The sequence below is a fragment of the Mustelus asterias genome, chromosome 5 (genome assembly GCF_964213995.1).
Source record: "Mustelus asterias chromosome 5, sMusAst1.hap1.1, whole genome shotgun sequence".
NCBI classification, from domain to species: Eukaryota; Metazoa; Chordata; class Chondrichthyes; order Carcharhiniformes; family Triakidae; genus Mustelus; species Mustelus asterias.
In genome coordinates this window covers 72,065,457-72,085,119 of record NC_135805.1, presented here as the reverse complement: position 1 = coordinate 72,085,119, position 19,663 = coordinate 72,065,457, and the positions used below count along the sequence as shown (strand labels likewise).

At 41.2% G+C, this 19,663-nt stretch overlaps 1 protein-coding gene across 1 annotated transcript in view; it reads left to right on the top strand.

Moving 5' to 3' along the window:
- Nucleotides 1-746: 746 nt before the first annotated feature.
- The window catches only part of serinc1 (serine incorporator 1), a 36,776-nt gene continuing 17,859 nt past the window's right edge, over nt 747-19,663 (top strand). Inside the window, exons 1-7 of the mRNA XM_078212740.1 lie at nt 747-905; nt 7,171-7,332; nt 12,723-12,916; nt 14,420-14,499; nt 15,903-16,040; nt 16,473-16,642; nt 19,044-19,134. Coding sequence (XP_078068866.1) covers nt 867-905; nt 7,171-7,332; nt 12,723-12,916; nt 14,420-14,499; nt 15,903-16,040; nt 16,473-16,642; nt 19,044-19,134 — 874 coding nt within the window. The 5' untranslated portion in view covers nt 747-866. The remainder of the gene's footprint in view (nt 906-7,170; nt 7,333-12,722; nt 12,917-14,419; nt 14,500-15,902; nt 16,041-16,472; nt 16,643-19,043; nt 19,135-19,663) is intronic.

Below are 19,663 nucleotides of genomic sequence, written 5' to 3'. Positions count from 1 at the left end.
AGGAAGAGAACCTTGAATGAATTGAGATAAGGCGTATCAAAAAATATAGAACAGGTAAACCAAATACAGAAGGATCTGTACAGGTAGACTGCTCGATGGCAAATCGCAATTAATGGAATGGACAAATGCAATGTCATGAGACTGGCAAAAGGAAACAAATGATGAGAATAAACCGATTCATCTCCACCCAAATGTAGTGCTGAAGGAGACTGTCGACTAACTACTGAGGGATTTGTTAAGGCAGATTTGTTTTCTTGAGTTCTCTGCCTGAAGGCAGGTCTCACTAACAGCACCACAACCTCCACCTCTGGTAGGGCAAGGAGGCAGGTCCCAAATCCACCTTAGCTGGAACAAAGATTGGACCCTGTGCTGTTGACACCAACCTGACCCACACAGGCCATCCCTCTCCCTCCCTCCACTCTAAGCTTCTCGCTCAAGTGGCAGGAATGTGCGTCGCAAGAGCTTTATTATAAAATGAGGATTTGTAAAGGAGACGGGATTTATAATGGTTCTGGACACAACAAAGGAGACAGCTTTGGAGATACTGGTGAATGCATATTGAAAGCAGCAGAGTCAACATTCATCAATAAAATAGTTTAATTTCACAATTTGCAACTTAACAATATTGGAATAATGCAAAAAAAAAGTAGCTACTTGTATCGAGGAGGGAACCATATCTCTGCACATTTTGGTAACAAAAGATGCTGCCAGGTTTGTTGCTGAGCCTTGGCCGGCTCCGGAAGGGGCTGTGCTGCTGGATCAGGGCTGGGGGATGAGACTGAGAGCGGATGTAAACAAGCTGTCACTCACTCTGCGGCTTCCACTCATTCCCAGCGCCAGGAGCCGGAGCGGCAGCAGCAGCGGCAATGGGAGCCGTGCTTGGAGTTTGTTCGTTAGCCAGCTGGGTAGGTGCACAGACCCAGCGCAGTGATCCGCAGATAATTTAGCGAAAGCGCTCGTCCCAAACCGGCTGCAGATGGAGATCGCTGTGCGGGAGAAATACGCCGGCTGCCTTCTGTCATCACTGCACAGAGAGCGGATAACAAAGAGGGAAAGTAAAGCTTGTGTCCAGAGCCTGACTGCTGCCTGCCTGGGGCTCTTCCCTCTGTGTATTTCAGCTGGTAGCTTTAGGGCGGGGGGAAGGGCACAGGATTTGTTTAAAGCTCTGCTCCTGGGTCTGATATGAGGTTTATTTTAGATGTGCTGACCCGGTGATGTCACTGATTTGTGATACAGATCTGAGTCATGCTGCATGGAGGCCTTTAAATAGCGAACCGTCTCGATCTGATTATGTAAAATTGCAGATCGCTTTCTGTTTTTTTTAAAAAGCTGACAGCCGGTCAGGGGAGGAAAGTGCCTGCATTGCTCCAAATGTCCAGCAAACCCCCACATTTGATGCCACTCCCTTCCCCACACACACATACCCCATCCATAGACAAGTTGTGAAGGAAGCTGGGTTGAGTGTTGCAGTGAAAGATGTGCCTGCTGAAGGATGTCATTTTGACTCGATACAGCCTTTCCTGGCAAGCTGTAAATCAATGCTCGCCTGCGTTAAAGCCGTGAAAGTGCTACCTTGATGGGTGATGAAGTGCTACCAGACACGTCTCCATTACAGTGGGGGGGGGGGGGGGGAATGGATGATATCGTGCTGGTCCTCACATATTTACATTTTTATTTGGCTTTTATGAAAACTGTGTCAAATGACTATACTACAGCAAATGCAACGTTTTCAGCAACAAATCTCTCTCTAGTTGCCAATTCGATTGGGTGCAAATTGGACTGTTTTCGGACCTGCAGATAGAGCCTACCTTAAAAAAATTCTAGTTGAACGATTGGTTTCCCTTTAATTGCTCTTAGATATTTGTGCATCGGTCCAACAGATGGGTGGGAGATGTGGGGAGATGTATTTGCCTGTGAGTGATTGTGTGTGGGTTGAAGTAGCATAAAGGAGTGAAGCTTGATTTAATGCACAATAGCGCAATCACTCATGTAAGTACAATCATTATTAAATAACTCATCAGGTACAAAAATGCTAACTAATTTCTGTTGTGATTTTATACATCCTTCCAATGAGTCCAAGCTCGAACAATAAATCTAGCACCACCTCATCTAATGATTATATTCTCCTGTTGATACCAAATAATTACATTCATGGCTTATTCAGCTTTCAGACTACATCCAACAGATCATGAAGGAGTAAACTATACCACACAAAGCACTAAACGAGTATTCCAGTATTGAACTATCACTTTATTACATTTATTACAGCTATTCTTGTTGTTGGATATAATAAAAACATAACTTGGTTCAGTGCATAGAGTAATACCAGTTTCTAGTCTGTGTAATTCTCTTCCCCAGAGAGCAGGGCCCTCATAGGGCTTACTCCTGCTCCCAAATCTTGTATTCCTGTGTGTTTTCTAACTCAAGTCAGTTTGAATTATAAGTTAACAACTGCCCAGCATATCGTAAAAACATAGTCAAACTTATATCCCGGTTCAGTATCCTTCGTTGCTCGGCTACACTATACAAAAAATAGATTTCTACAAATTGAAGCTTTCGTTCTTCGTAAAAAAAGGCATTTCTATGGTGATACCTCACACAATTTCATTTGTGCAGTTCAGACATCATCCAGTCTCCAATTTCAATGTTTCTAATAATCCTCTTGCTATCACACAAAGAATGTGCTATAATGACAGCGTATTTAACAACAATTTATGAATAGAAATATATCATCTTACCCAAAACAAAAAAAATCAGGAGCTTAATTCAGTTAGCATAAAGGAGTGATAAAGTTCCTACTCCAAGGTACAGTGTGACCCTCTCCTGGGAGGACTGGTCCATCGTCCCAATGGGGGTGTTTGGATGTGTATTTATATTGAAGAGAAAAAGCTAACACGGTGCAATGTTAAATAAACCAAGTGATATATAAGAAAAAATACCTTGTTTTAACTGGGGAGGTGATTTCTTTGGGGGAGTGTGGTGTCACAATATATATTTTGAAAGATCAAATGTGATGGATGGCTGTGAGATCTCAAATCTCTAAATGAGGCTAGCCAAATGTGAATTATTCACTAGAATATCATGTTAAAACAATGAGTTTGCTGCTGCTATCAGTTGTTCATTGCTGTATTCCAAAGGATGAATATGATATTACAAACTTGTGTGATTTTTGTATTAGAAATATACAAAAGCAACATGGGAAATGAAAAGGTACATCTGGGATATTAATTTAAGTTACATTGTAAGATTAGAGAAAAAAAACATAAGTTCAAAGTTAAAGATCAGTTTGAGACTGAAAAAGGAAATTCTTTTTGATGCAGAGATTGATCAATATTTAGAATAGACCTCCAGGCAGCAAACAAAACAAAAACCTCAGGATCATTTAAGAAAAAAATGTAATTGGCTGTGTTTTTCTGGATGAGGATTAATTTAGTTGAACAAAGGCTTTCCTTATCCATAATTATGACCATGAGTGCTGTCTGCCATTGCACAAATACCCCTATGCAAACCCTCAGTATAGGTCAGCATTTAATCTTTGCAAGAACATCTTAGAATTCTTCTAATGCAACATTTATGGTGGCAGTTGCCATATTATGCCTTGCTGTATTAAAGGAGCAAATAAACTAATTTATCTTTCAATTGCCATGTCTGCAAAAATTTCTGTTGGAATTTGATGGTGTTTTTTCCTCTGTTAATGTTTTAGAGCAGGTGTTATAGTATTCTGTTGGATATCTGAGCTCTCATCCAAGCCTGACTATGTAGTCTCATTAAGTTTGTTGAAATAGCTCCTCCCAGCAGAAACATTGCTTGATTCACAGCTCAGGCTCTCTGATCTCTCCTGTCAGTTTCACAATGTTTGTTTACAGAAGTTCAATGGTTTCAAGGGTTTGTGGTTTTTGATAACTTAAAGGGCTAGTATGATTGACGCTTTCATTAACTTGAAATGAAGGTTTTTTCAAACATAGGAGCAAGCTATGAATTGACTACTTTTCAAAGCCTTTTTTTACACATACCACTGTACATTATAGGTGTGTGTTGATTCTAGAAATGTGCAATGAGTCAATGTGCATAGAAAGGGCATAGTTCGGCATAGGGTGCATCAGCCATAGGGGGTGAGTGAAAGGGCAGAGCTTGACAGAGAGGGCATGAGGAGGACCGTTAAAAGGTAATCTCATGCAGACTATGGTTCACTACTCCTTTGAGGAGTCAAGAACCTTGGTCTTCTTGGTCATGAACCTCAGCTGTTTTAAAAATCTGGCCTGACTCCATGAAAATTGTGGAGAAATAGAACATGTCTATCTTGGCAATGGAGCCAGCCAGATGTGGCATGCACGGTGTGGGTTTTTGGCTGGAACCAGCCTGCACCCTTTAAAGGCACTCTGAAAATCAGACACACAGGAATGGGATTGGGAATCCCGGAAGCGGGACCCACTTGTTATTGTTAAAGGGCTCCGTGTCAAGCGAACTTGGTGAAAATCCAGGCCCTAATGCCTGTATCCTATTCCTCAGCATGTTACTCTAAATTGATCCACATTACATTCAGTGTTACTTAGCAGAAACATTTAATTTGCCCAACCTTCCAATATATTATCAGTGCTCATCAATGTATTATTTATTTCTGGATCACAAGAGAATGTTGTGCTATAATAAAGTGCCCCTCTTCCCCCAATATAATTTGGGTATGATGTGAAAACCAACAATGCCCAAATAAATCTGTGCTGATATGTTTGCAGGTTACTTTCCATAAATGGCATCTACTTAATGTAACTTCACACCTGGCTTCTATTTTAAAAAAAAGATCTGTCATGTTTGGGATAAGAGGAATGTGTAGGTTATCTTGTCCCACTATGTAGATCACACCATTAGTTTGAAAGTTAAATTTACTCACCAAAATAGCCAATTATTTACCTTTGTTGTTGTTGTACCCAGCATAAAAGACTGTAACCAGGCTTCTTTCAATAAACTCACAAGGATTGATTTATTACAAAACAAAACTTCTTTAAAAACAAGTTGCAAGAACTGGTTAGTACACAATTGTACTCTGCAAATGTAACTATCTATTCCTTTTTAATGAATATCTCAGCACACAAACGATGAACAAATAGGGTCTCTGCAGAGATGGGCTTTGGAGGACAGGCTTTATAATATAAAGGATAAAGCTTGCAGGGTTTTGATGCTGTCAACCTGGAGCTCCTATGTGTGAAGACAGGCTGATTTTGACCCTAGTAAATGTCTGGAGGTTCTCACTAATGAAGCTTCAGCTTGAATGAGAATATAGATCAGTTCTCTTTGTCTCAACCTCTCACATTTCCAAAGACAGACAAGTTCCACTGAGCTGAGGATGCTTAGCTGGACACTGCAAATGACTTTATTTCAGTCAAGGCTATGCAAAGGCAATCCAGCCAGCTTTAACTTTCTCAGTTCAGCCCCAACTAACTTCAAAAACAAAAGTCCAAAACCTAAAGCTTATTATGATATCCAGTAAATCTTTGCCTTTAAACCTGTTCCCCACTCCCCTTTTAATTAAAATAATTGCAGTGCAAGCAAGCAAACAGCTTTTGCCCCTCAAGCACCACACTGGTCAGGTGATTTGGCAATTTTGCTCCCAGTCCAAAGGTACTTTGCAAAAAAAAACAAGTGTTCAAATGATGCAATGCCCTTCGAAATTTTGAAAGAAAAGTGCAGCTTGTGAAGATATGGTGGTCCCAATCGATCTCACATTTAGACATTTTAGCAAATGCTATTGCTATTCTAAGTGAATTATTTCCAAGTAGTTAGTTGCTGAATGAACCCCAGTAGATTATTGTGGTATAGTTTAATGTTTCTAAATCCATGCTGATTATTCCATTTAGTTCATTTTGTTTGGGTTCATAAAACTACTAACCAGAGCTCTTTAGCACTTTAGTGTGTATTTGATCTTATTCAAGTTTTCAGTTGAAAACAAATGAAGTAAAGTTGTGCTAAACACTAAGAATGGTTCCTTGGAAGTGCTCTCAATTGTACTGATGCCACCCTGCACTGACAGGATTATACTTTTTGTTTGGCATTAGCATGCTGAAAATGTTGAGGTGACAAAATCATGGCATGATGGCAATGCCAAGCTGGTGTCCGATCTTTGTGCATGCAGGTTCTTTTAAATTGTTGATTTCATAGTGACATTTAAAATACTTTTTTAAAAATGTTGATGAGCGGATTTCCCTTTCCCACCTCAATATACTTTGTGAAAGAACCATAGAATTTTACGGCACAGATTTTGATCCATCTCTCTGAAAGCCTCGTTCAGTTGGGCCCATTTTCCTTTTGTTTCCCAATGCCCTTTTTCTTTTTATTTGCAAAAAAACCTATACCAAATCGCTTTCAGAAATTTCACAATTTAAAAACCTACACAAATTTTGTTTCTCTATTTTTTCTGATAGACCAGCAATCTTCCTATACCTTTCTGTCTACGCCTTTGATTACCTTCAACTCCCATTATCGTTATCGGTCAAAACTATTGCAAACATATTGGAGAGTCCCAGACATGAATTGCTGTGGAGAATCACGACATGTTCGCATGACCTTCCCCTCCTCCCTGTAAACTGTTCCAAGACTTTTTTAAAAAACTTGTTTGTAGTGCCAATGTTTTATCCAAATTCACTTCAGCAATGTTTGAAAATAATCCCATATCATTAATAAAGGAGAGAGAATTGATACAAAAATAAAAACTATTCAAGTTATTTCTTGCATACACTGTGCAGTATTATACATTTCACTTATATGCCCAATGTCAATTTTATTTATTTATTGGTCACAAGTAGGCTTATATTAACACTGCAATGAAGCTACTGTGAAAATCCCCTAGTCGCCACACTCCAGCGCCTGTTTAGGTACACTGAGGGAGAATTTTAGCATGGCCAGTGCACCTAACCAGCATATTTTTCAGACTGTGTGAGGAAACTGGTGGACCCAGAGGAAACCCATGGGGAGAACGTGCAGACTCTACACAAAGTCAGGAAACAAAACCAGGTCCCTGGCGCTGTGAGGCAGCAGTGCTAACCACTGTGCCACTATGCTGCCCTCAAACATTCATGTTATAAGTAGTTGGAAGAAAATATCCAACACTAAATACCTGTTTCATGATCTGCTTATATGGAGGTACAGTTTCATTGCTTCTTTTCTCTCTCTTTGCAGATACCCTGTTTATGTGGCAGTGCACCATGTCTTCTCTGTGGATGCTGCCCAAGTGGGAAGAATTCAACAGTAACTCGCTTGATCTTCGCATCCTTTCTGCTGCTTGGAGTGGGAGTGGCTTGTATTATGTTAATACCAGGAATGGAGGAGCAGCTCAAAAAGGTTGAGTACCTGTTGGCAGTATATTCCACTGCAAGTGCAAGGCATACAAATACATCTTAATGTTTTAGATGTAGGGAATTTAGAATAAACTATTTACCCAGAAAGTGGTGAAAATGTGGAATTTGCTACCACAGAGTATAATTGAGGTAAATAATATAAATAATATTTAAATAATATAAATAATTCCTAGCTTGGGTCACTATCTGTTCTCCCCGTGTCTGCATGGGCTTCCTCTGGGTGCTCCGGTTTCCTCCCACACTCCAAAGCTGTGTGTGTTAGGTGGATTAGCCATGCTAAGTTGCCTCTTAGTGTCAGGCAGATTAGTGGGTAAAATACTTGGGCTTACGGGAATAGGGCCAGGGTGGGAATGTTGTCCGTGCAGGCTCAATGGGCCGAATGGCCTCCTCCTGCACTGTAGGGATTCTATGATTCTATTCTAATATAAATATTTAAGCAGAAGCTTAGGTATGCATTGTGGGAGAAGGGAATAGAGGGTTTTTTGATATAATTAGATGAGGAAGGATAGTGGTGGTGGGGTGGTGGGTAACTGGGTTTGGTGAGGGGTGGGGTGGGTGAGTGGGGTGCAAGTAGTTATAAATGCAAAATGTGGCTATCTCCACTAGATACACTAATATCTTAATAATTGTGAGTGCCCTATATGCACTGTTAGTGGTTTGGTTGCTTAGCATTCTGAGGTAGTAAGGGAACCTCCTTTCAATTCCAGAAATTCTACCAGTATAATCAGCATTGACTCTCTGATTCTGTGTCGGGACATTGTAGCATTAGTATTTATTTTATTTAAATTCAGCTGGGTGGCACAGTGGTTAGCACTGCTGTCTCAGAGCTCCAGGGATCTAGGTTTGATTCCCAGTTTGGGGTTACTGTCTGTGCGGAGTTTGCACATTCTCCCTGTGTCTGTGTGAGTTTCCTCCGCGTGCTCCGGGTTTCCTCCCACAGTCCAAAGATGTGTGGGTTAGGTGCATTGGCCATGCTAAATTGCCCCTTAGTGTCTCGGGATGCATAGGCTCGTGGGATTAGTGGGATAAATATATGGGGTTATGGGGTTAGGGTTTAGGTGGGATCGAGTCTGCACCGAATGGCCTCCTTCTGCACTGTAGGGATTCTATGATTCTATGATCAAACTACCACGTTTGGATTTGAATCCTTGTTCACTGGTTTATTAGCTCAGGCCTCTGCATTACCAGCCCAGTAATATGACCACAATGTTACTGTGCTCTTTACTTACCAAAGAACACTGACATAGTTTTATTTCTACTTCTTACGAAGTAGAAACAAAGGATCGAGAATGGAGTTCTATTTTGTTAGAAAATAGACTTGGTTCAAGTCTGCTGTAGTCGCAGTAAAAGTCTTGAGTTATTAACATAGACTCAAAACATTAACTGTTTCTGACTCCGTCTCCACAGATGCTGCCAGATCTGTTGAGTTTTTCCAGCCTTTTCTGTTTTTATGTTTGTCAATTATTAAATGTGTGCACTGAAAGGGGTTCTTTAGTCTAAAAGGCAACCCCAGAATTCTTTAATGTACTGTAAACCATCTTACTAAACCCTTTCCTCCTGTCTTCTCCACTCTCACCTGCAACAACAAGCCTGAGGAGGCCATGGATTTTTTTTGTCACCCCCTGTATCTTTCTTTTAGTTTCTCTCCTATCCCTGTTCATGCCACCTCTGAGCTCTTCTTGTCTGTGACCCGATCCCCACTAAGTTACTGATCACCCAACTTCCCTTCTTGGTATTGTTAATGATTTTCTATCCTTGGGTTTTGTCCCTCCTTCAAGTCTGCGATCATCATGCCTTTCCTTAAGAGATCAACCCTTAACCCTTCAATCCTGTCGCTTCATATCCAAACTCTGTTTCCTTGCCAAAATCCTTGAGTAATATTGTCACCTCTTTAATTCGTGCTTCTCTTTTTTGAATCCCTTCAGTAAGATGTTCACAGTGGTGAACAGCCTCTTATCAAAATCATGTTTGTTTCTCAATGAGACTGTGACAAAGGCAAACTATCTCTCCTCATCTTTCAGCTAGCTGTATAAATACTGTGGGCAAGAGAGCAGGTCAGAGGCCAGGAATACTGCAGTGAGTAACTCACCTCCTGACTCCCCAAAGATTGTCCACAACCTACAAAGCATAAGTCAGGACTGATGGAACACTCACCACTTGCCTGAATGAGTGGAACTCCAACAACACTCAAGAAACTCGACACCATCCAGGACAAAGCTTGATTGGCATCCCTTCCAAAAACATTCACTCCTTCCACCGCCGATTCACAATGACAGCAGTCTCCCATCTACAAGATGCACTGCAGGAACTCACCAAGGCTCCTTAGACAGCAACTTCCAAACCAACAACCTCTACTGTCTAGAAAGGCAAGATGTGGAGATGCCGGCGTTGGACTGGGGTAAACACAGTAAGAAGTTTAACAACACCAGGTTAAAGTCCAACAGGTTTATTTGGTAGCAAAAGCCACACAAGCTTTCGAGGCTCTAAGCCCCTTCTTCAGGTGAGTGGGAATTCTGTTCACAAACAGAACTTATAAAGACACAGACTCAATTTACATGAATAATGGTTGGAATGCGAATACTTACAACTAATCCAGTCTTTAAGAAACAAAACAATGGGAGTGGAGAGAGCATCAAGACAGGCTAAAAAGATGTGTATTGTCTCCAGACAAGACAGCCAGTGAAACTCTGCAGGTCCACGCAACTGTGGGGGTTACAGATAGTGTGACATGAACCCAATATCCCGGTTGAGGCCGTCCTTGTGTGTGCGGAACTTGGCTATCAGTTTCTGCTCAGCGACTCTGCGCTGTCGTGTGTCGCGAAGGCCGCCTTGGAGAACGCTTACCCGAATATCAGAGGCCGAATGCCCGTGACCGCTGAAGTGTTCCCCAACAGGAAGAGAACAGTCTTGCCTGGTGATTGTCGAGCGGTGTTCATTCATCCTGCAGAGTTTCACTGGCTGTCTTGTCTGGAGACAATACACATCTTTTTAGCCTGTCTTGATGCTCTCTCCACTCCCATTGTTTTGTTTCTTAAAGACTGGATTAGTTGTAAGTATTCGCATTCCAACCATTATTCATGTAAATTGAGTCTGTGTCTTTATAAGTTCTGTTTGTGAACAGAATTCCCACTCACCTGAAGAAGGGGCTTAGAGCCTCGAAAGCTTGTGTGGCTTTTGCTACCAAATAAACCTGTTGGACTTTAACCTGGTGTTGTTAAACTTCTTACTGTAGAAAGGCAAGGGCAGCAAATACCTGGGAACACCATTACCTGGACATTCCCCTCCAATCCACTCACCATCCTGATTTGGAAATACATCGCCGTTTCTTCACTGCTGCTGGGTCAAAATCCTGTAACTCGCTCTCTAAATGCACTGGACTACAGCAGTTCAAGAAGGCAGCTCCCCATCACCTTTTTAATGGCAATTAGGGATGGGCAATAAATGCTGGCCTAGCTAGCGACACCCTTATCCCATGAATGAATTTAAAAAACACTTGCGACCTTTGACATAGTTGTTCACACTACCTTCCTTTAACACCTCTCCAACATCATTCAGCTGGGAGGGACTGTAGTCACCTGATTCCATTATTATCTATCTAATTTTAATCAGGGAATTGCCCTCAATGGCTGCCCTTCCCATTCCTGCACAGTTCCCTCTTGTTTCCCCAAGGATTTATCCTTGCCCCACCCCTTTTTCTCATCTACATGCTGCCCATCTACAACACCATCCAGAAACACAATGCCAATTGTCATATAAGCGTTGATGACAACTAGCTACTTCTCCCAGTTCCTCCACTGTCTCTAATTGGTCAGAGAATACAAGTCAGGTATTCAGTATTGAGTGAGTAGAAATCTCCTCCAATTAGATAGTTGGAAGATTGAAGCCATTTCCTTCGGTTCTTGACAGAAACTCTGCCCCTTCACCACAAACTCCGGGCGCGATCTTACCTGCCGTTCACACCACGCTCCTGCTGCAGCGAGGTCAGAGAATTTGGGGGCCAACCAAATCTCCGTTCACCGCAGCGGGAGGGGACAATCCCGCTGGTGTGAACGGTGATAAGAGTCCAGCCATGATCTCTTTCCCTGACAACTGTCTGACACTGAACCAGACTGAACCCAATCTTGGTTCATATTTGATCTGAAGAAGAGCTCCCAACCATATATTTCTGCCATCACTATGACCATCTCCATAGCATTGCCTGAATTTGTCCCTGCCTCAGCCATTTGCTGCTAAAACCCTCACCCATGTCTTGTTACCTCTGGACTTCAATATTCAAAGACATTCCCAGCCTGCCTCCCACATTCTACTCTCCATGAACTTTTGAGGTCATCCAAATCTCTGCTGCCCATTCCCTAATTTGCTCAGACTTCTTTCATTCATTGTGCCCCCAGTTAAATGATGCCTCATTTTTCAAATTCTCATCCTTTTACTTTCAAATCCGTCCATGGCCTCAACCCTCCCTTGCCCCATAATCTCCTCTAGTCCCATAACCTTCTGAGGTATTTGTACTCTAATTCCAGCCCCCGGAGTATCCCTGATTTTAATCACTTCACTGTTGGTGGCAGGGCCTACAGTTCCCTAGGCCCAAAGTTCTGGAATGCCCTCCATACAACTTTCCATTTGCCCACTACCTTGGTTGCCTCCTTTAATGTATTCGTTAAAACCTACCTCTTTGACCAAGCTTTTGGTCATCATCTCAAATCTGCTTGTGCGTCTCGATGTCATTTTATTTTAGAATGCTCCCATTAAGTGCCCTGGGATACTTTATTACATTAGAGGGGCTAGATCAAGGCAAGTTGTTGGTTCAACAGCAGGGCTTTTAAATGGGGCGCAAGATTTGGATGAGTTCCATTTCTGATGCTCCAGTAGCACTGAACTGGATAATTCCCATTCAGTAATTTTATAGTAACAACAAATCAGCTTGAAATACTGGTTGGTGCTGAGTAGAAGCAGGATTGAAATGTGAGGGTTACACTGGGTTGAATGGCACTGGATCACTTGCTTATTTTTAGAAAATTTAAAGTGGTTATTTTTATTTGTTTCCTTGTAGTTCAGCATCTTGTGCAATTTCCATGCAACTGGAGGAATAACCTGCGTAGAAGAATTGAATGTGAATTGTTTTAAGAGAACACCATGTTACTTCAAGGGTAACCCTTGCAAGGTGTTCTAGAATGCTGGTTGACACAAATTAAAATGCAAAGCCCTTATTTGAATGAACACTCAAGTTCTTCAGACGTATGGAGATCCAAGAAATGTGTTTTTAGTTCTACTTTTGCACTGAAGTGTTTTTCTTTGAATGATGGTGCTATAATATGTGTAAATAAAACCAGCCTCAATAGTTTTAATTTTCCCTATCACCTCTTTCCTGCGCAGATTCCTGGATTTTGTGATGGTGGAATGGACATATCCGTTCCTGGAGTCCATGGTCAGGTGAACTGTGACGTGCTGGTTGGATATAAGGCGGTGTACCGGGTTTGCTTTGGCATGGCAATGTTCTTCCTTCTTTTTTCCTTGCTGATGATTAAAGTGAAGAGCAGTCAGGATCCAAGGGCTGCAGTACACAATGGGTAATATGCACCATTCCCATTTTTAAAAGGTGTAGGCTGCTAGCCGATGCATACTTCAGAGACTCAGTTATTAGCAATTTGATTACATCCAACAATTGAGTAATCAGCGATATAGTTTGTAGTTTTCTTCATTAGTCATGTGATTAGTCATGTGATTTGTTGTGGTTCAGCCAGTATATCTGCTCTTGAGCCAAAATTTGGTACCATGTTCTGACTTTTTGGCATGAAATACCTGAGTTGACCTCATGGATGCAGTGAACAGGTAGAGAGATCTACTCTCAGTTTGTGCCATTACCACGCAGTTCCGGCTGTAAGAAGGTTTGTAAATGGGCATCTAGTACATAAAATATTCACTCCAAATGCCATTAAGATTGGAAATATGATTTAAACTTGTTTTGTAATGAAGTTTCCTTGAATAATAGAGATTAGCAAATTAACACAATAAATGTACAAGCTTGAGTTAGGCCACTAGTGCATTCCCCCTCCTTCAATTCATCATTTGTGTTTATGCCTTTAACCACCTTGGTCCCAAATTCTGAAATACTTTCTTTCACCTCTCCATAAAATCCTCATCTTTGACAGTTTTTGATCGCCCCTATCCAATTTTATCTACTTATTTATTTAATTTTAATTTTGTTCTTTACGTGTTTATGGAACATTTTCTACATTCAAGGCACTGCATTTTACAAGCTGCCGTTTTTTGCCTTGTGTAGCTGTTTCAGATTACCTCGAAGATGCCTCCTTTCAGGCTGTAAAGTTCAAAATTCTTCAGCTCTTTCTAATAGCTCAGACCTCTGACAATACTGATCAGTCTTGATGCTCTTCCCTGGGCTCCCTGCTATTGCTGTAATATCTCCCTTTGTTTCTTGGTGACCAGTGGTTAAGGGGCAATCTGACCAGAGCAACTGTTGCCAGGCTTAATGAGTACTCTCTATTTTGAGTCATTTATCTTTTGACAATTAGACTTTGATATTGGTCAATTAAGTGTGTTTATGCCCATAACATTTGACATCGTAGAAATCTTCCCTCAAATAAAAGATCACTATTGATTATTTTGCACTTAAGGGCAAATAAAATGAGACAGAACTTTTATCTTTCCAATAGTTGGTTCCATCTCTATCAAAATATATGGGTTAGGAAGTCTTAACGTTTTTAGAAGTGGATGAACAATATAATGAAACATAAAGAGAACACAGTGATTAAAGAACAGGATGTACTGCTAACTTCTGACCTTGTGTTTTCCTACCCTCTTACATTGCATTGATACTATCAAGCTTTTGGTATATAATATACTTGACTACATTAACAATATGTACAGTAGATGGGAATGAAAATATTGATGAGAGACATGATAAGTTGTGCAAACACATTGAAATGCTTCATTAAATTTCTCCTTGCTGCTTTCCAATCTCTGCTGCAGTGATGTTAAGGATACAGTATTGTCTTGTACTTCAGAAATATCCATTGTGAATGGCAACCTGACCAACTATTCTTTTCTTTTAGGTTTTGGTTTTTTAAATTTGCCACAGTGGTTGCTTTCACAGTGAGTGCTTTCTTTATTCCAGAGGGACCCTTTACAACAGGTTCGTATCAGGCATGTGATGATAATGCTACTGTGCTGAGATTTTTGAAAGTGTCCTCAGACTAAGCATTTTGATTGTGTGGGCGGAATTTTTCCAGAATGTGTCAAGAGTGTCAGACTGAAAACCGATGCGCATCTCTCCAGAAACAAGCTGAGTTTTCAGACCAGATTTTCTGGCAAGTGCACAGAAAATCTGGGGGTGTGGTGCTGCCACTCTGGCAGCCTGATAGACCCGGCAAGGCCGGCTCCACAGAGATCGGGGAATGTTTAAAATATACTTCCACCCCACTACCCCCCCCCCCCACCCTCTCTTGGACATAGAAGACCCCCCCCTCACAAGCATCAGGGTGACCCCCTCACCCACAAAACAAGTATTGGGAGTCACTCTTCTACCCCCTACTGTGACAGCAGTATTGCAGGCACTGTCTTCCTTCACAGGCATCACTCTCCCCAACCCCCAATAGGGCTTCACAGAGGGCACTGTCCGGACATGTCCCCTACCACCCACCAGTGTCCACTTGCGTGCCCCCGGCATGCTGATCACGCCTGATTTTCATTTTTGAAAACCAGTGGTGATTGGCTAGGTGGGAAGATCCGGCGAGAGTGGAAGTAGTGGCGTTAAGACAGCCTTGGGACTTGCTGACTTTGGCAGAAAAAGTGATTAATTTAAAAACCAATTGTACACCGTTACACGTCTAAATTCATGATACATGGATGAATGGATGAGGGACTTCAGTTATGTGGATAGGTTGGATAAGCTTGGGTGGCTTTTAGAGAAGAAACATTTGAGAGTAGATTTGATAGAGGTGCTCAAAATCATGAATGGTTTAGATAGAGAGAATTCTTTCCCATTGGCGCGGAAGAGACCAGAGGGCCCAAATTTAAGATGCTTACCAAATGAACTAAAGCTGATATGAGAAAAAGTATTTTTATGCAGTGACTGGTTACGATCGGTGATTGGTGAAGACAGATGGCTTTCAAAGGGGAATTTGATAGCTACCTGAAAAGTGAAAGTGCAGTGGTATGAAGGAGAGTGGGACTGGCTAAATTACTCTTGCAGAGAATCAATATCGACTCAACAAATCAAGAAACCCCTTTCTGTGCTGGAATTTTTCTATATTTCTTTCTCTTTTGATTAAGTATTGTATTTCAATATTGTGACTTTTTTTGTTTCTATATAAAAGATGAAAAGAGGAAAAAACGCCCAGTTTTACTCAGAATACTTTACACTACTCTTAGACCTTTTACATTTCAACTATGAAGTTCACGTTCAGTGATCTGTGACTTTCGTAATATATTCAAAATACAGATTTTTGAAAATAAAATATGTGCTGAAATGATATTACATATTTCTATACTTTAAATGTAACGTAAGCTAAACCATTTATTTTATTTTACTTGCAGTCTGGTTCTATGTTGGAATGGCTGGTGCATTTTGCTTCATCTTAATCCAACTGGTACTACTCATTGACTTTGCCCACTCCTGGAATGAATCATGGGTTGAAAAAATGGAAGAAGGCAACTCTAGGTGCTGGTATGCAGGTAAGAGAAGTAAACAACAGTAACTCCTGAGCGTTAACTCCCTGTAACCCCACGTATTTACCCTGTTAATACCTCTGACACTAAGGGGCAATTTAGCATGGCCAATCAACCTAACCCGCACATCTTTGGACTGTGGGAGGAAACCGGAGCACCCAGAGGAAACCCACGCAGACACAGGGAGAATGTGCAAACTCCACACAGACAGTGACCCAAGCCGGGATTCGAACCTGGGTCCCTGGCGCTGTGAGGCAGCAGTGCTAACCACGGTGCCACTGTGCTGCCCTTCTCCTTCTCTTGCCTTGTGTCTCGGAATATGTCTACCTGAAAACAGCAACAGCATGGTGATTTTAAAAATATATATAGTGTGTTGAAATTACTGTTCTAGAATCTCAGAGAACTAATTGCTCACAATTTGCACAATCTTTCCAACAGCACTGCTGTCAGCAACAGGAATGAACTACCTGCTATCGCTGGTTGCCGTAGTCCTCTTCTACTGTTACTACACACATCCTGAGGGCTGCACTGAGAACAAGGTCTTCATCAGCTTAAATATGCTGTTTTGCATAGCTGCCTCTGTCATGTCCATCCTTCCAAAGATACAGGTATAATCCAGAAACTTTAGAACAATTGACCTAAATTTTGGGAATTGAATCATAAATGTCCAGCTCTTTAAGTTTATTTTGTTTTGCCTGGATAGATGCTGTATCAATGGTGTTGTGTTGTAAATATATTCACTGCACTAACAGAACTTTAATAGAAAAAAAATCTAAAACAATGCCAAACGAATATTGTTCAAGAAATGTACTTAATCAGTATAGTTTTGGACTGTTCATTGCAACTACTTTCAAACATGGACAGTTATTGTATTTTGGTGTCTTAGTGAACTCAGCTGTGACTTATAGTGACCAATGAACAAAGAAAATTACAGCACAGGAACAGGCCCTTCGGCCCTCCAAGCCTGCACTGACCGTGCTGCCCGTCTGAACTAAAACCCCCTACCCTTCGGGGACCATATCCCCCTGTTCCCATCCTATTCATGCATTTGTCCAGACGCTCCTTAAAAGTCACTATCATATCCACTTCCACTACCTCCCCTGGCAGCAAGCTCCAGGCACCCATCATCCTCTGTGTAAAAAAAAACCTAACTCGTACACCTCCTTTAAACCTTGCCTCTCGCACCTTAAACCTGTGCCCCCTAGTAATTGACTCTTCCACCCTGGGAAAAAGCTTCTCACTATTCACTCTGTCCATGCCCTTCATAATCTTGTAGACTTCTATCAGGTCGCCCATCAACCTCTGTCGTTCCAATGAGAACAAACCAAGTTTCTCCAACCTCTCCTCCTGCCCACATCCTATAGGAATTGGAGTAGCCCATTCAGCCTCAGAGCTTTCTCTGACTTGCTTAGTTCATGATTGTCGTGCACATCACCACTTACCTACATTTTGTTCATTTTCCTTGATATTCACTACCCGCTTGCTTCAAAATTTCATTTGGTCCAGACTTCACAGCATTTTTCAGTGAAGAGAGTTCTAGATTTCCAGTCTTTTACGTGGGGGTAAAATGGTGCTTTATTTCATTTCTAACTATCCTAGCTCTAATTTTAAGATTATGGTCGCTTGTAGATTCCCCCACTGAAGGAAATAACTCTTCTTTGTTCACACTGTCAAATGTTTCAAAAAAAATTAAATACCTTTAAAAAGCAAGACAATACAAACCAAGTCTATACAACTTGGCCTCTTAACTTTCAGGCCTTGTTATGTTTCTGGTTAACCTGTGCCACAGAGGGAGATGTTGACATAGTGACAATGTCACTGGACTGGACAGAAAGCTAGACTAATGCTCCGGGGATTAGAGTTCAAATCCCACCATGGCATCTGGTTAATGGCACCATTATTGATTGTCATAAAAACCCATCTGGTTGACTAATGTCCTTTAAGGAAGGAAATTTGTCATTCTTACTTGGTCTGGCCTATATGTGACTCCAGATACACAGACTCTTAACAGCTCTTTGAAATATTGTGGCAAGTCACTCGCTTCAAGGGCAATTAGGGATGGGCAATGAATGCTGGCCCAGCCAGTGATGCCCATATCCCATGAAAAAATTCCCTCCATGGCCTCTATGACATTCCAGAGGTGTAAGTGCTTGGAATTGAACACATTACTCCAGGTCACTCTACAAATGAAGAGATAATTTCCTCACTTTTGAATTCCATTTCCCTTGAGATAAAGGTCAAAGGTACCTGTGTACGAGCTTCGAATGATTTTTGTACATTGACAACCAAAAACAACCGCAGATGAAAATATTCCTAATGGCTTGCTTGGATCCAGTGATTGGCATTACACCCTCCAACATTGGACTTCATCTACCCAGTTTAGCCCACTCACTTACTGTGGAACTTTCTTCTCCCATCCTCACAACTTATTGTGTTTCCTAACTTAGAGTGATCTGTAAATATGTGTCGGCAGCTCCATTCCTTCATCCAAGTTATTTATATGATGAATAGCTGAGGCCTGAGCATGATCGTACATATCCAGCCAGTGCGAATCAAAGAATGTTCCCTTTATCCCTGCTCTGTCTCCAACCTGCCAATTAATTATCAATCCGTGCTGCAAGGTCATCTCAAATTCCGTGTGTTATCATTTTTGATACTCTCTTATGCAAAGCCCTTTTGAATGCCTTCTGGCAGTTAGTGTTAAAAATATCGATACGACTACCCTGCCAGTGAACTCCCTCCCAAAAATCAACTAGATTTGTCAGACATTTTCACAAATGTGCAAATGAAAGGTGTTTTGTGAAACATAGACAGACCTAAGGAAGACAAAGCTGTGACAGGTGAGGTACAAGTGACAAATTAGGTTATGTAATAGAATCAGACAACAAGTGTATGCTGTCTGAATGAATGAAGTGTGCATATGAAAAGACTGCTGGAACTAAATAAATTATGCATCTTTGTGATATGCATGTTATAAATATATTGAAGAAGTTGTTGATGCTTTTGTAGGAGTCCCAACCTCGATCTGGTTTGCTGCAATCTTCCATCATCACGTTGTATACCATGTATTTAACATGGTCTGCTATGACTAACGAGCCAGGTATTTTGTTCATTTTTAGTTATTGTGGTTTGGTTCCTACATTCCAATGTCCATAAATAATGTCACACAGGAGATAGACTATTTTTGTGCACGTTGTGAATGATACCCCGTGATACAATCTAATACAACGTGGGGAGAAAATGACCTCTCAGGTCCGATTGTCTTCTAGCAGCGAAGGACAGCATTTTCATTTTGTATTATGACACTTTGTTACTCCAGGCTGCTGCTTGATTGCCTTTTTATTTTTATCTAATTTAGATTGCAAGGATGGCATTGAAAATTGCATTGATTTAACTGTCTTCACACACTTGGGTTTATAATGTGGTGCTGGAATTCTGTCCGTTTATTTTCCTCTTTGGCACATAAGCTTTATGGAAGCAGTGGGATTTATTTTACCTTGCCTTTTAAAATGTAAATTTATTCGTTCCTCCAGATGGTCCCTTTTTTAAAATGCTTGTGTCTAGTTGTTTCTTGGAAATCTGCAGTCAAGCTTGTCGAGGTTTCATGCGTTGCTCTCAGAAATGATGCC